The sequence below is a fragment of the Buceros rhinoceros genome, unplaced genomic scaffold, assembly GCF_000710305.1.
Source record: "Buceros rhinoceros silvestris isolate BGI_N320 unplaced genomic scaffold, ASM71030v1 scaffold11796, whole genome shotgun sequence".
Lineage (NCBI taxonomy): Eukaryota > Metazoa > Chordata > Aves > Bucerotiformes > Bucerotidae > Buceros > Buceros rhinoceros.
In genome coordinates this window covers 1-17,786 of record NW_010419355.1, presented here as the reverse complement: position 1 = coordinate 17,786, position 17,786 = coordinate 1, and the positions used below count along the sequence as shown (strand labels likewise).

Below are 17,786 nucleotides of genomic sequence, written 5' to 3'. Positions count from 1 at the left end.
AAGGTTTGGGAAGGGCTTTCCCCACGCTTACTGCAAGCGCGCTGATGGCTGAAAAGGCCAATGCGGGACAGGCAAGACCGGTTGCAAAGAGCACAGCGGAAGGTCTCCTTGGGTGGTACAGTCGAGGCACGGTTCTTTCTGCAGTGTCTTTTCTCCTCGAGACTGATTCTACGTGTGCTCTCAAAGGAGACAGCAGCGTTATGTATGGTGTGTCTGCAAATCTCCCGATGGGAGGCCAGGGTGGACCATTGATGGTGGTCAAACTACATAAAAATTAGTAATTAAAGCACCACATCAGTGGGAGAATGAAACTGAGAAGAAAGATTGTTTCACAGGTGAAATATTAATATTTTTAGAGAGGAGCTGAGAACGCAGCAAGCACAAAACACACACTGGAGTCAGAAGCCGATCAACATTACCAGGCAGCTACGGGAAAAACAGCTTGTTGCTTCCCAAAGTGTATCTTGCAGAGCCTTGGTGAAGGGTTCGGAGCTGCCCTGCGATACCAGGTTGCCTTTTTAGCTTTACTGTCCACTGTCACTCAGAGGTTGGGCATAGTTACGTGGTCCCAGGGTTCAGAAGTTAAAAGTAACCAAAATAGCAGTCAGGGTCAACGATTTTCTAATAAATACTGCTTTCCCTCTTCTTCAGTGAAAATTTATGCATTACCAACCTTTAAATTTAATAGTATACTTACCACCCTTTTAATCACCCATATGCGTCATCTTTTCCAGTACTGTTCAGTTAATTCATTTTCATGGGAAACTCTCTCCTAGTGTGGTTCATTTTATAATGCCAGGTAAGGAAACAAGCCAAGAAAGTAGCACAGAGGGCTTCCCCCCCTCCCCCACTTTTTTTAGTTACCACTCTAGAAAAACTAGAAACTGACTTACTTAGCATTGCAAGTCATTTTTCAGCTTCATCTACTGCAGATAAACGTACACAGAAACCATCCAGTATACTCTGGGGATTGACTAAGCTACAAAACCAGTGCAGTGCCCAAAGCTGGTAGTAAAACAGGAAGCATTAGCTTATTTTAAAATTAGAAAGCGTATCATTTCAAAAGATGTACCATATAGCTGCCAACTTGGCACCAACTTTCTTCCTAACAGGAGTGGTGCATAAATTTTGGAATATCAACAGATGAAAAGATATCAGACATGACAAAATGTCAGTTTAGAGCCACCAAAAATTACCCCATTGCTAATGTATGTATGTACACAACATCTGGAGCAACGCTCATTGATATCAAAAGTGAGATTTTAATGTTCCATAATTCTGTGCCCAATCTACACAGGAAGGAAAGCACATATGCAATCACTTGGGTCAAAAGATAAACATTAGAAGCTATAATCATATTTATTTTAAAAAGTGGTATCAAATACAACCATACATATTTGTGCCTAGTGGGTGAGCATTTTCAAAATAGCAAAAGCACTGCCATTTTCCAGTGAGAACAATGACAAAACACACTCCAGCGTTTCTTTTTTTTAATCTTTTCAGTATCATATGCTTTATATACACAAAATAGACAAAAGTTTATAGGCATCCAGAACGAAAGGCATGATACTGAAAGCAGAGTCTCAAGACAAAAACAAAACAAAAAACTATTACTGAAAGTGATTTCTAACATACACAGCTATTAGGCAGGAGATGAAAAAAAAATTATCCCTTACAAAATCCTAACTTCACACTGTTTTGTACACATGGAGTTCCATGTAGCAAAAAATAAAATGTTATCAATGCTTGCATGCTTTAAAGACAACACCAAGGTTTTTCACCTTTTATTTTTGCACAGTGGCATTTAAATATGACATCCCTTTCTGTTCAAGCCCCTCCTGCATTCACACCATGGCTGTACTGGAGGGAGGTGGGTTTCAAAAAAAATGTATCTAAGCATAGTAACAACTACTTGCTTTTCTTAGCAAATAAACACATTGTGATTTTGTAAAAGCAGCTGAACTCAAAGGTACATTACCATTCTGAAGAACTGCAATTGGGGAAGGAGGTGAGTAGAGCAGGTTAAATACTAAAGCATTCCCTCCACATCCTAAACGCAAATAAAACAAAATGTGTGTCTGCAGCCTCAAAAAGTCTACTGCAAAACAGCTCATGCTCTTAAGATGCAAACCTGGATACAACACAAAGCAGCAATTAATTTGAAATTAAGAATTTAATATTTGCACCAGGCCACTTCAGATGTATTAAGTATTAGGATTGTTCTTACTTGAACAATTGATTATGTTTACGTGGCAAATGGGTATATATCTGTTACCTGTTACGAGTTTTGTTAGGGTTTTCGTTTTTTAAATGATTTGTGAGTAACTGCGAAGATTTCCCAGGAGTTTGTTTTATGCAAGACAGTAATGGCTTACTAACTCATCAACATAATTTTCTATCTGAAGTTTCCACTTCAGAATTTTTTTTCCTTGGATTCTTTTTTGGATTCCCTTAGAAGTATGTGCTGGTAACATGAATAATACTTCTTTATTAGACTGAGTTCTAGAGTCCTCCAATCCCACCCCCATCCCCCATAATATTTCTCAGTAAAAAGGCCACCATATGTATGTTTTCATTATTTGAAACTATAACTAAATTCTAGAAAAATCTCACAGATGTTTTAGAACTGTAACATGTTCTTGTTAATTTAAAAGCCTAATTGGCAGTTTTTGTCTGGGATACATAAATAGAATTGTTTACTAGACATGTGGAAGTGATTTTAAACAAACATTTTATAGATTTGTAATAGAAGCAGTAGTTCAACATCAAAAGTAATAATACAAAGTAAGTCTCCAATGCATTTTAAAGTAGTCTGCAAAGTAATTAAGTACGAAAAATTAGTATCTTAGCCGGAAATTACATGTCAACTTGCTGAAGTTGTTTGAAGGGCACAAGGAGCCCAAATGTTGAAACGAAGCCTGTATGTATCGGTTTCAAGCCCAGAAAAATGGGAGCATTTAAATACCTGATATTTATACCCGCTGTGCCTAACAAGAATTGCATTCAAGCATGACTGCATTACAACACTTTTACCTCCTGCCCTCATTACACGACCATGAAAGCAGTTTACAGAATTATACTTGCAGAACTGATTTTGGAAGATATTTAATATCCGTATCACTCATTCCCCTTATGCCTTTGCTTTCTCTAAGCAGAAAACCACAAATTATGTCACATTCACTGTGAGGAAGACCGTAAAAATCTGTTGGATGAATGAAGTCTGAAAGTCCCTTAAATATCATACTGTAATAAAAAAATATCAATTTCTGCTCATTTACAATGGACTTTGGCCTAAAGCTACTATGCGGGAAAAAAAGCCTTCAGCTAGACAGAACACGTAACACTAGGACTAGGCTCTAAGTGCTTTATGAGCATAGTTCAGCCACGCTGAGAACTGTTTATCACTGAAAGAATGCACACCAAAAATTGACATCAGCTTTTTATTGACGGCTTCGTGGCGGGTCCACTCATTTTGAACTTCGGACTGGGTTATAAAACGCGTCCTGTCAGCAATTAGTATTAGTCTTTTCCTTTGGTGCAATTAACGTACGTAGCTTAAACTGCTCCCTCCTAACTGCTTGACTAGGCAGACACACCCACTGTATTCAACTTGCCTTTCCTCTGAAAAACAGATTCATGTTTGTAGAGTGACAACATTTCGGTGCAGAAAGGAATATGGGTAGCCCTGTATCGACCGACACAGTTGTGCTTTTCAGGCACTGTTACTTTATATTCCTTACACACTAAAACACTCGGGATATGAAGTAACTTAAAGAGTGACATGAAAGTTCAAATGCAAGCCTCCGTGCTTTAGTGATTATAAAAACATGTTAACTGTCACTGGTTACTGTTAATGCAAGTCCAGGAGCTTAGATGGTATTATTTTTAATAGAGGTCTGCTACATTATATAGCTATAGAAATAACATTTGTATTATATTTTTATAATAGAGGATAAAAGGTCCAAGTTCCAAGTACTGGTATCAAACTGCCAGCCTATACCTATTTATAAAAATGAGAGTCTTATTTCAAAATCAGTTTATGGCACAACAAAAGAAGGGAAATTAAAGCTGTGGATAATTTACAGAGGAGCAAAGAAATAATTCAGTGCTTTAGAGATTCCTTTCCTGTTTTCAGTTTCATATAAATTTAAAACTGAAAACATAAATTTACATCCTGAAAAATACAGCATTTCCAAATGGCATATGCACACATGGACTTTTAAAGCCATTGTTTAGCTGCATTAATTTGAGACATTACAGTTATTAACTATAATGCACACGACAGGATTATTTAAAAAAGACAAAATTTAAAACCAGTTTTTAAAAAATAGTGCTGTCTCATGTCAAAATCTGTATCATCTGATACATCCTATGGTTCTGGTGACATTGGGGGAAATTCAACACACAGGTAAAACAGAATTTAGCCAAATTATGTATAATAATAATAATATTCTAAGCTATCAAGAAACCATTCCTGTAAACAAATCTTTGCTGAGAGGTAAGAGCCCTTTCATGTACAGTACTACTTGATGCTGGATGTATATTTCCATCTAGCTACTACCATTCATTTCATACTGATTTTAATTAAATGTCACTATAGTTCAATGATGCAACTTTAGAATATTTTGATAAAAGAAATTTGGAGTTATCTTCAAAAGATTCTTAAAATGCCTGTGCCAATGTTAATGCATTAAGTGGACTACAGCTTACATACTCTTATCAACAACCTATTTCCATATAATTTATATGTAAACAGAATTTGTATTTCAAGCACCATTTAGGAAAATGTAACTTCTCTCAATTGTTGCACTGAAGCTGAAAGTCAGGTTTGGTCACCCTGTGACACATTCATCCTGGATATCAAAGCAAGCAGCTTATGCTATTGGTTGTAAGACATTTCACGTACTTTGCTCCCCATTTTTTTTCAGTATCAGAAACAGCATGATACAAAATTGTAAGGTGCGTGAATAAAGGCCATTCCTGAAAAGGTGCAACATTCTGACAGACACTCACAAAAAACATTTCAGAAAGGACATCCACACAGACATAAATACTCATTCTTAAAAGAGCTACTTGCACAGGGATCATCTCAGACTGCAGGAACACATCTTATATATGTGGCACTGACTTTATGGCACCAAAATCCCCTCCTCCTTTCTCCTAGACTCAGTTACAGCTCTTTTACACTGAAAGGCCAGAATGAAGGGTGCGGTTTGAAGAGGAAGAAAAGACTCCAGAAGATGCAGAAAACCTGTTTAACCCAACTAATTATATGCTACTTCTATAGTGAAGACAGTGGCATAACTAGAAAGAGCATCAGAAAACAAAAACAAATTAAAAAAAGGCAAGTTATCTGCCAAAAGACAATAGGCCAATGCAAAAATCCTACTTGAAACATGGATCTGAAAATTTTACAGTTGGAGCTGAAAGTAAAAACTACAGTTGGGATTTTAAGTGAAAGCAGAAAGTGTTAGAAGGTCAGAAGTCACCAAAAGGTTCTGCAGTAACGTATTACACTGACCATTTTACCTGGAATTGCAAAGTATGAAATTTATGAATTCCTGTTTCTCCTGTAGAATGGGTAATTTCAAAAGTGGACAGCAGGACTGTAAAGTTGACATTGCTGTATCTAAGATAAACAGAATGTAGTTCTTTTTCCCATTTTAAGTGATTTCTTGTGAAGAACTTAAGTCATTTGTAAGCACAACTTTTTACTTGTATCTGTTTTTCCATTAGTACTGAAAGAAATCAGTTGATGCTGGGTTTTGGCACCTTTTGTACTTTCTACAGAATTCCTCAAAACAATTGAAACTTGCTTTTTAAAAGCAAGTTACAGCTGCTACACGTGTCTAACTTTGCTCATGTGAATAGTTTAAGTAGTTTTAATACAGCTACTCTTGTGAACAGATTTCTGTAGTAGGAGTGCTACAGTTTTCTAATTTAGTGCAATTTTTTTTGTATTTGCAGATTCCCTCTAAACTCTGACCTCCAGCCCCTTTCATTCCCGCTTCCAGAACTCTGAAATGAACCCTGCTTGTGCAACATCCACACAGTAGTTTTGATGGAGACTTTAGTGTTTTGATAAAAAGAGAGAAAAAAATTGTCATTTCTCCTCTTCTGCATTCAAGTGGTTTCTAACAGATTCCAGAGACATATTCATGGCTGCTTGAAGCATGTCTTCTTCACTCATATCATCTCCTAAAGAAAACAAATGCATGTAAGATGTAATAGATGCACAGAGCTAGTTCTCAACTGTAGTTAAGTGCTTTCATTGATCCTTCTGTACCCACCCACCTGTTTCCACCCCACTCCCAAAATTTGGTTTGGTTTTGTTTAAAATCATGGAACATTATGTGCTTAGCTTTCCATCCACAGCAGGCAGTTTGTAACAAGTAATATCCATTAATTTTGGATCACCAATCCCTAATACTGGAAAGGCCTACATACTTCTGGCCTACTGAAAACTGGTTCCAGTAATTTTGTCAGATATTACTGCAAGTTTATTATGTTGTCATGCAACTTTAAAAGTAGTTTAGAAAACAAATTGTTGGCACAAATACCATCACAGATTACAATCTGTAATTTCAAGCCAAAAAAAACGATAAAAAGCAAAGCCAGAACTCAAATGGTCTAATAGTAATGCTCTTCACTTTGAAACAGAATATTGACATTTGAATCAGAACAGACTTTAAGGAAGTGATCCTGTCCTTCACTGCTAAAAAGAGTAACAGCTGTGATAGTCCGAACAGCTGCTGGAGTGAGGAAGTAAACAGACAAGGAAAGTAAGGAAACAGAGCACAACACAAAGGTGAAAAAAACATAAATATTTCAGTGTTGGAAATGAGCTAAAAAAAATTTGCCCATACTTGGGTCAGCTTCCAGAGTGCTGGAGCTTAGAGTTGGTTTATCACGCAGGTTCGGTGTCCGATCTTGTTGCTGCAGCTGTTGTTGCTGCACCTGTTGTTGCTGCCTGAAAGCATGAATAATTAAGAGAGTAGGATTAACGGCAGTATAAGACCTGTATCAAGTCAGTTTCATTGTAAGGGAGGGTAAAATTGAGAAGTACAAAACTGGCACAATAGCCGCTGCACCTAAAATCTTCAATAGTTTCATCCTGCTAGCCTTCAGACACTTATCTTCCCAAAATTCTTCCAAAATATTACTGTATTCTCAGAATTTGAATGTTCTGCATTCTTATCCTCTCATGCAAAGTCTAACTCCTCCCATCTGTAGCATTTCTCCCTGTCTTTATTTCCTCCATCAGTGGGAGACAGAGGTAAGGAAAAGTTGAAGTGAATGCAACAATACTCCAAGTATGTATTAAGAAGGTACTCCAGAATAGTAACATAAAATATCATCTAAAACACTTTTACGTGATGCACATTAGAGGCATCATTACTGAAAGCAAAGTCTTAGAGAAAGAATACTTTTCTTCAGAAAGATAATTACAGAACTTTACAGAATTTCATGTAAAATACTTGTACAACATGTATGTTTTCTTTCTTCACAAGACTGATGTTGCCTTACTAATGGATCCCCTCTTATTTACAGGTTTATTTTCTTTGTAGGAACCACCTGGGAATAGCAAAATTCAGGTAAGGAAATAACATGTTAGGAAAAATATGTTATGAGAGAAAAATCAAGCTGGACCTCAGTCAGAAACCCATCCACACCGCACTGAAAAATATGACATGTACTTCCACATGCAGCTTTCTATCAAGTACTTTACTTTTCAAAATATGCTTGTCTTCTCCTTCGCAGTTCTTCTGAAGAAAGGGAGTCCGTCTGACTGGTGTGAGGCGACTGAGGAACGTTCTGTGTAAATGACGTCAAGCACTCACTTCGACGACTACCTAAAACCAGAATATGCCATATCCTAGTAATTACAGTAAGATGAAGTTAGTAAATAAAATATAGCTTAAGAAAATGTCTTCAGATTCAAGAGGAAGAAAGAAACGTGGTGGAGAAATAAGCACCTAGGCTAATTTTAATTAAGACTCGGAACTGTTTCCCTTCCCTCCTGCCACACTTTGCCAATTTGTTCTTGCTCCTTAAAGTTGCAACTTTTCAAAAAGCAGAAAGGAGGTAGTTAGAGGAAGTTCCAGACTATCCTTCCATACCTCAAAGCCAGTCTTTTCATAAAGCCTGACGCATACTGGAAAAAGTGGCTGACTTCTGACTCTACTGAAACTGCTTTCAGTAGATGCCTAAAGCATATGTAACATGAACACCAAAAGAGAAACTTAGATGAGCAGTGAACCTTGCATGCTGAGTTGAATGGCTCTGCGAAGATCAGCTTCTTCATCTTCCATGTCAATTTCCTGCCTGCTTAGTGCCAGGGCTCTCTGAAAATTCTCTTCTTCTTCATCTAACATGCCTGTTCCATCAAAAGGATGGTTAACTTCTATTGCTTGATCCACATCACTTCTGGGTAGCCTGTGAAATTGAAACATTTATGGCAGAATTCAGACAGAAATTCTATTACCTTTTACTGTGAGATTTAAAGTTAAGTATTTCTTGCTGATTTAACACTACTTTCTTTCCTAACTTCAAAAAAACTTCTCTTGTGAAAATCCGTTACATAAACAGGTATTTTCATTTCTACATGAAAAAGCACAAAAGGGCTGCGAGCAGAGTTTGCAGCTGCAAAAATGAAAATACTGCAACTCTAAAACCATGCATATGTTGACAAGAATCTGTTCAAAGGAAAAAAACTTCAAAAACGATAAGCCTACAAAGAGCACTAACACACGTTATGTGAACCTACTGCTATTTAAACAGTTACACCAGCAGAAAATAGTGCATGTGGTCTCCTTCTTAGGAAGCTTTGATGACCACACTAGAGCAAGAGATCCTCTGTAAACTATACACACTTTCCACGTTACTGCCAAGTAGTTTGGTTTTATTCTATCAATTTACAACAGCAGTTTACCTTTACAAAGTGGAATACATAATAAATTAATCCCTCTAACAAGCCTTAAGCCTTTTTATCAGTATGCAATTTATTCACTATGAAAATATGATAAAATTATAGCAGAAGTAGTACTTCATATGCTTTCAATGATGTTTTGTATTAGCAGTATCCATCACAACAGAGCAGCACCACAAAATTTACACTGAAATTATTCCAAAAGGGAATACCGTATGATTTATACGATGTGGAATTCAGATACGGATTTCTTGTTCTTTTCTACTTATGATAGAATGCACAAGCCAGTCTTAATTATAGATTGATTACTATCAACCATAATTGGTAGGATTTGCTAACCCATTTTACTATAATTGGAAAAACTCAATGAAGTAAAAAATCTGTACTATACAACACTTATGCACGTGGAAAGATTGAATCCTTATTACAGTGGGTTTTTGTCCACTTAAAAATACACTGTTTGTATTCTACCAACTTGCTTTTATGGTGTGCAACAGTATTGAGTGTATTGCACTGAAGGTACTTCTAATTCCTTCTTAAGGGGGTTGTTTCCACATACGCATTAATCACAGAAACAAATAATACTGAACATTATTAAAACGTAATCTCTATTTACCTTACCTCTGATCTCTTGACTGTGCTGCCTCTTCTCCAATTAGTTTTGGTCGCTGCATCTGCTGTACCCGAATCATCTGCAGTAGCTGATCAGCCTCACATTCTGGCAGGTCACCTTTTACTACAAATATGGAATAACCTAAGAAAAATAAATTGTAAGTCTCCAGCATTAAGGTCCACACATTAACACTCTAAAATGCTCACTATATGGAACACAATGATGTGCAAATTATTACAGTGTAAGGCTCTACCTTTTGTTATAAGGACTTGGATTATTTCACTATTTCAATCATAAAACTAAGGGTAGTTAACTGAATACATAAGGTCTAAGGAATAATGATTATTACCTCCTTTTAATTAATGAGATTTAACATCTGCAAGGTACTATTACCTTCCTGTTGTAATTGAGCCAAGAAAAGTGCAAGATATGTATCTGATATTAGTTCTGGACCCATCAAGAGAGAGTTCAAGTTAAACCACTGTAATTAAGAAAAAAAAGGTTTGAGACAACAAATTAGCATAAAGATTACTTGGTAATCCATTTCTGTACATTGTGGTAATTTTCTATGATGGAATATCCAAATAAATGTAGTAAAATATATTATCAAATTAAAAGTCTTTTGAAGCACAATACCTATACCCTTCAAACACTCTTCAGTTAACAGGAGATCTGAAGTAAGGAAGTTACTGCATGCTCTCTCCCATTACTGAACACTGGTACCAGGCAAACAGATTAAAGGAGATAAATCAAAATATAATGGTAGAATTATTTCAGACATCATTCTAAAATTCTGCTTAATCCTAGTTTTAAATCTGTTCAGAGACTAATGAAGGAAGAAACCCTTCACAAGTTAATGCTATATCTTAAGAAATTAACAGATACAGGAAACAGAAGTTGAATTCTTTCCATGAAATACTTCCATTAAAACATTCTGACTTTAATAGCTGGTAATGCTGAAAACCATTGTTTACTTCTTTCTAATATTTAAATTTAAAAATTAACTCAAATTTAATATGCTGATAATAAAATTACAGCATAATATTACAATAGGGGACACTTGAGATAAATATATGCAGATCATTTCTGGTTTCTTGAAGACAACTAGTCATTTATAATAATTCTTCTACAGAGGAAATATATTCAACATGGATGACAAAATATTCTACCTTTAAAACCCCATATATATCGCAATCAATCTGAAGAACCTTTTTATATCATACTTGTTCAATATTATTCCCATTTTAACCAGGAAGCGCTATTTCAGATAGTAGATAAGTCACAAAAATGCTTTTATCTACCCAAGCTTCCGTACAGGTAGTCATACACTTGCATTCAGGTCCATATTATAATTCACCTGGAATACTGGTGACTACCTACCATTCAGTCACTTAATTTGTCAAAAACACCCTTTGCCATTAGGAAAGGGTAAGAAGACCAACAACGATGGAGCGAGGAGTAAAACAGTTATGTAAACAAATACAATGGGCAGACTACAGACAAATTTTTAAAAGGGAATTTGGAGGAGGAAGGTCTGAAACTAATTTTGCATTAAGTGTGACAGAAGCAGGCCAAATTTAAATAAACCTATTTTGTCTATCTTTCCTCATTACTCTCCAGATAACAGACATCTAGCATTGTCTTCATGAGGTTACAAGCCACATGTACAAGCAAAGGATATTCCCCCTCCAACTTAGAACATTTGGGGCTAGAATTCTATCTTACAAAATTCTACCCAACAGGGTTGTGTATATAACAAGGAACATTCCCATACTTTTTAAGAGACCATTCAGTCTTTTCGATATCAAATACACAAAAATTGCCTTATAAACATTAGCCATATTTTTAAACTGAAGCAGAACAGCAGAGTTTAGTTTGCTTACTCACAGGTGACTTATGTGTTTATTAATCTGGATGACAACATAGGTAGCCACCACTTGCAAAATGAACCTAATGGATAAAGAGTCCTATCCGGTACTGTACAATCTAAAAGCTTATTTGTTGTCATCTTCTATGACAACAAAAAACCTTGGAAAAAACCAAATACCAAACCAGCTTATCTTGTATAAAAGCTTATGCAGTATGACCCAGAACAACAATCAGCTACTGAAATAAAACTCTGCATTGGTGTTTCAAGGGACACTGAAGTACCTGAGTCATTATATATGTACCATTACATATGCACCAAGTATGGCTATCCCTTACCTTTAATAACTATTTCTTGCTTGTAACACCACCGTTTCAGAAAATTTTCTAAAAGAGTGCAAAGTTGTGATTCTACTTTACCCAACTGTATCCTGACAGATACTCTTAAATACTAGCTATCATAAATATTAATATTATTTGAAATTTGAATGTTTTCTTATGCCTACTGTCCATTTCAGTGAGCAAAATTATTTTTACAATGTCAATATTTTAGTGCATTAAAATCAGTTTGCATTCCATAGGGATTCTAATCCTTGTCTGTAACTACCCCCTCCCTCCCCATACAGTTTTACCTGCTATTTTTCATGCAGAAAAAGAGAGCTGAAGACATCACAGACTCTACCACAGCTGCAGCTCCCTAGCTGAGAGGTTCACTGGGGAATTGATCCTAGGGTCTTTCCCCAGGCTAACACAAAAGCTGCTGAGCATTTTTGTGACAAACATTTACTCTGCTTTTTTTTTTTTCTAATATGGGAAACTATTAAAACAAACTGCAGCAAAAGCTTGCAGAAGGCCAACACATGGTCTACTCACAACCATTTTCCCCCCCATTCTGAAGTAAATTTTTAAATAAAAAAAAAGAGACAATGTCACCTGGTTTCCTAACTTTCGAACTGTAAACCAGTGTTCCTTGTAATTACAAATAAATGATTTTTCATTTCTGTAAAAACAAAAAAAGGTATACATTAAGTTAAATACTCTAATACTAGAGGCCATATTAAAGTTCTTCAATACCACTAATTTAAACTTAATAACAGAATTTCAGTAATACACCTGTTGGATGTTACAGAGTACTCATAATGCTTTCATAACACTGAAATCTCCATATACCTGTGATACCACAAATAATGAGGTGTGAAGAAGGCACACAGAACAGATGCTCATATACACCCCCAAAAAGAAAAAATGGAAGACATCATAATGCAACAGAGAAACATCAGTTTTAAGGAAAGATTTAAGTCATAACTCTAGAGTATTATTATTCCGTAAAATGAAAACAGAGTGCTAAGAAAAAAAACCATCTTACATAGGGTCGATCCCAAGCCTCTGATACTCTGGGCTGTTGAAGAGGATTAGTTCTAAACCCCAAACTTTCAAGGCATTGCTTATAACCTGTCAAAAAACAGCAGTTTTCATGAGTCAAACCACTCAAGTCTAAATTTAAGCAACGCAACCACCTTAGCTGCTATAAACAATTACAGCATTTTCATAAAACTTAGAATTTCAAAATATTGCTAGGAAATCTAGGAACCACATTATTCAAAATGCAACTGTCATCAATCTACATGCCAACTTAACATGCACACCATACCCAAGGGGAAGTAACAAAACTAGGATTTAACTGAGATGTGTTGATAAACTTACTCTGCCTGACAAAGCTATAACTTCACCTCCCACAAATACTTCTCGTCACCCCTCTGCTCTCGATGTGCTGCTCTGCCCAATCCCCCCAATACAATGTCATCCTTCCCCACAGCAGCTATTGGGAAGTTTTGCACCACTGGATTGTTACAGGATCAGTCAAGAACATTAGCACAAACTCTTTTACGATAACTCTTTAAAGCTATCTGAAACAATGCTGTAAGACATTTTGAATTAACGCTTTCTTTCAGCGAGCCAACTATGTAGCAAGTGAGCACAGCAATGGCAGGACAAAAAAGTAGAATATGAGGAAGCATTTCTTTTCAGCTTCAATATTGAATCAGCGCAATCAAGAATACAGAAATGCCAAACAGTTAATTGTTTTTCACTGAATAGAAAAACAGCCTGTCTTGCCATAAACAAGAGAAGCTCTCAAGGGATTGTAAAACATTGACAAGCACCTCTGAAAGCTCGGGAGACAGCCAAAGGTGCAAAGCATTGCCTACAGCTCTATTCTAGACACAAGCCCCAGTTCGGTGTTCAATACCTTTTGTTGTTGTTGTTGTTCTGGTTTAAGTATTTATTATTAGTTAGATTTCCATTATGGTCCTTAAAAAAACAAACAAAAAACAACAAAAAAAAGTGCTCTGAAGTGTCTGGAGTGTGTCATAAAAGCTGGAATGCAGATATTGCAGCTTTTTCCATTCTGCAGACCACAGTGATAACACTGTTTTTTCAAATTATAGACTATAAATTACTTATTAATGGTTACAATCTCAAGTCTGCTTTTTCACCTGTAGTCTATGGGAGCCAAGGTCTACGCATGAAGGGCCCATAAGAAACTTATGGCCAGCAGGTGTCATTTCACAGTTCAGGAGTCCATGCTCCTACCATGTGTTTAAGGGCCCATGAAATGCAGAACTGCAAGTCACTGCTCTTAATAGAAAACACTCTGAAGATTTAGAAGTCCAGCACTTAATCCCATTAAGCCTATAAATTGGAAACTAGAGGAAAAAGCTTGATGCCATTGAAATTATGAGAACACATATTGCATAAGTAAAAAAATCTGTCAGTATAGAGCGATGTTTACCTGAATCGAGAAGAATCCACTATCATCCATATTTACCGAAGGCTGCTGCTCAGTGTGAGGTTGGGAGGGAGAAAAGGGAAAAATGGTGTAAGCACGAAATGTCAGAAATAATTTAGTTTTGAAAATAAATACAACTGCACATACTTAAAGCAACAACTCAGCATGTCCTAGTTTCTAAGACTGATTGCAATGCCCAAATAAACTTGTTAATTCAAAACTCAAACCTTTAAACTAAAAATGCTCAGTGCTTAAAGCACAGGCAAGCATGGGAACTTCTGTTCCTAACTCTGCCACTGCCTTCCAAAAACAAAAGGCAAATTGCTGATTCTCCTTCTCTCCATAAGATGATGTAGCTTTTTGAGGAATTATTGTAAAGTTCTACTAGTAATATTTGAAAATGCTGAATTTAATATGCATGAATGAAAAGACGCATCAATTTAAATTTTAGCACTAGGAAATTAACCTTCCCTAGCTACACAAGAATAGCAGGTCTACGGTACATAATCTTCGATTTCAAGCAAAGAGCAAGCAACCTCAAATTAAGATGATTTTACCTGTAAAAATGTTCTATATTCTTCACTAGACACTCCTCCCTCTGCCATTCTCATTCTTTCTTCCTCATCCAGCTGCTGTGCAATAGAGGATAACTCAACAGGACTAAAATATTCCCCTTGCAGCAAATTATTGAGACAGTGCTGAGCACATAATGAGCCTTCTTGCTAAGATTGGAAGAGGAAAAAAAAATAGCAAAGACAACAACAAAAAAATCATGTTAATGTTTTACTCTATAAAATGACTCAACCATTTCATTCTGGCAAACTTCCTGCCCTGCCCCATCACCCAGAATGCCATATAACCTTCAGATGCATTACACTGCAAGCTATTGAACACAACTCTCCGATCAATGTGATGCAAAAAACACCACAAACACATACTACTTAATTTACTCAAAGAAAATAAACTTCATGCAAAAATGTTATTTTTGAAGGCACTGTAAAAACTGCCACTGGTGCGACTAAATCACACTGAAGGACTCTGCCACCACCAGGGCAATGGATTCTGTCTTCTGTCACTACCTCATGAAAGAGTTTAGATCCCTTCTTCCCAGTAACAAGTGTTCTCTGTTCTTTTTTAACTTTTCTTCCCTGCCAGATGTGGCTATTGGCAACCTGCTCTCCACACATAGCTGAAGAAAAGCAGACTGTTAGGACTTTGAGGTTTAAAAAGTATACATCTACAGAATTTATTTCCTTCAGTTCAGGTTACTTACCCAGTTCAGGTTACAACCAACTCGTTTAAAGTGATTAGGAGCTGGAGGAGTAGTAAAGCTCAATTTCCATGTGAAATTTGCGTACAAGAGCTAGGTAAAAGAAGCTAATACTACTGGTTCTAAAATCTGGGAAACGGTGATGAGGTGACAAGGAAAAAATTAAATTCAGCATATTAAACGATTAAGGTATTTTTTGTGATGAACCATTTAAATGGAAAACCCTTTGGATACTTTGCTACATATACAGCACATTGGAAGGAACTGAAATACAATATACCATTTTTAGACTGTCAACCCTAATTAAAAATGAGTAAATTAGAAACGTCAGTCATGATTTTTTGGCACAATTTAAGAAATATCTAATCTGAATGAAGGCACGTCAGGCTCCATTTTCTTAAGTGCAGATAAAATACTGTCTTGTTGAAAAACAAAACAACCAAATTACAGTTTCCCATGAAAAGCAACCTTTCTTTACAAATAACTAATCCACAAGTGCAAGACAAGTTTAACATCAGTTTTAAAAATCATCCTTTTTTAAAAATTTTAATCAGTCCTCATTTTTGTTTACATTAAAAACTCTGATGTGCACGCACTCTATTAAAAAACCCCTAAAACCCTGCAACAAAAATAAGGAACACCCCCTCTCCTGCCAAACCCACAGAAACAAAATTACAAGAGCACGCCTTGGAGGATTATTCTTTAAACCTCCATGAAAGCTCATACAAATCACGTGCACAAATCTCCCATGATCTCCCTCATAAGAGGAACTCAGAAGTCCCCCTTACACCTAGGAATTCACCACTTAGTTGAGCAATGAGTTATCAAAGTTAAACTGGTCAGCGTTCAACAGAATCCAGAAACCTCCTCCAGCTCACAGCCTTCCCACAACAAGAAACTCAAGACTAAACACCAGCTCCTGTCCCTTACAGACCACATCCCTGCTGCTGGTCATATGACAACCCTGTAACAGAAGAACCTGCTCAAGAATCACAGGTTTCTCCAACAGAATTGTATGATAGTGGTTTAGAAACAAAGACATAATAAAATACATTTGTAATGCAACTAATTTTCAGACTTAAATCTTAATTTCACTAGAAGGACCTTTCTGTATTTGAACAGTTTTATCTTGAAGTAATAAACATTAATTTTCATATGCAAAGTTTGCACCTATGAAGTACAAAACACAGAAGAGAAAATCGATCTTACAGTTTTTAACAAACAATAACAACTTCTTTTTTTCTGTGTGCTTCCATAATCTGAAATCCCCTTGTTAAAACCTATCCTGGTATAAACCACTGCCCTGCTTTCAGTGTTTTCAACCACTTTTATCTCGCCAAATAAAAGACCAACTTATATATGGGCTCCTTAAGCCCCACCCTTCAGGCCCATTTTTTGCAACTGCCATTCCCATGTTAAAAATGCCACACTGCTTAGGTCTTCGCTTTGCTAAATTTCCTTGATATATCTATATCTAGACTGGAACTCAAGGTCACTGGAGCAGAGGCATAATGGCTGAAATCCAGCACTTATCCTCTGAACAGCAGCTGTTTAACACCACAATGCTCACCAAGTTTTGCAAACCAAACCTCATCTGAAAGAACACTTCTCAGATCTGCAGTTTTCAGAACAGTTTTTTTTTTTAAATAAAGTTACACAGCTATTTTGCTTTATTTGCTAAGTAAACCAACCATTACGCAGGAGAACAGTGTATAAAAACTAGTGTTAGTCTTCACACAATAGAAGTGCAGAGACATTGGGAAAGAACATGAAAAAAGACAATTATATTTGAATCACATCAAAGCATAAATAGAATGTATTTGGAACCCAGATAACCACAGCAGTTCACAGAAGCATTTGTCCTCCACTGTTCAGCGCACAGAGGCACAGTACATTAATAAGGATTTCCTTAACAGCTCTCCCTTTCCACGCTCATCATACAGCCCCAACCAAGCCCAGCCAGGTGAAGGGATGCTTCCGAGAGCACAGAAACATTCCTGCCTGCTGCTGCTCATCTCCGCACTCTCAGTCATGCAAGTTCTCCCTCCAGAAACACAAGCAGCCATAGCCCACACCTTCCCATACGCGAGGTCTATTTCTGAAGGCTCAAGAAGAGCAGTCACCGTTCCAGAGGAAAGGCTGAGGCTCCACCCTGTCCCTTTGATCTCCAGTAACACCACTTCCTCTCCCCGCAGAACCGGCAGGCTTCGCAGAGCCGAACTGCGCCGGCACCGGCACCTCCGCGCAGGAGCGCCCCAGCTCTCGGCTGAAACAGAGCTGACCGGCTCGCTGCCTCGCCCTGTCACCGGAAGGGTATCGG

The 17,786-nt window shown here is 36.9% G+C and overlaps 1 protein-coding gene across 1 annotated transcript; it reads right to left on the bottom strand.

The window, feature by feature from the left end:
* Positions 1-6,103: 6,103 nt before the first annotated feature.
* ATXN3 (ataxin 3) lies at positions 6,104-14,932 on the bottom strand. The gene is made up of 10 exons (XM_010138882.1): positions 14,754-14,932; positions 14,200-14,244; positions 12,775-12,860; positions 12,342-12,408; positions 9,936-10,023; positions 9,551-9,683; positions 8,261-8,436; positions 7,730-7,853; positions 6,861-6,970; positions 6,104-6,198 (listed from the first exon to the last, which is right to left on the bottom strand). The coding sequence occupies exons 1-10, from the start codon at positions 14,805-14,807 to the stop codon at positions 6,104-6,106; spliced, it is 978 nt and encodes a 325-aa protein (XP_010137184.1). The 5' UTR covers positions 14,808-14,932.
* Between the last annotated feature and the right edge of the window lie 2,854 nt (positions 14,933-17,786).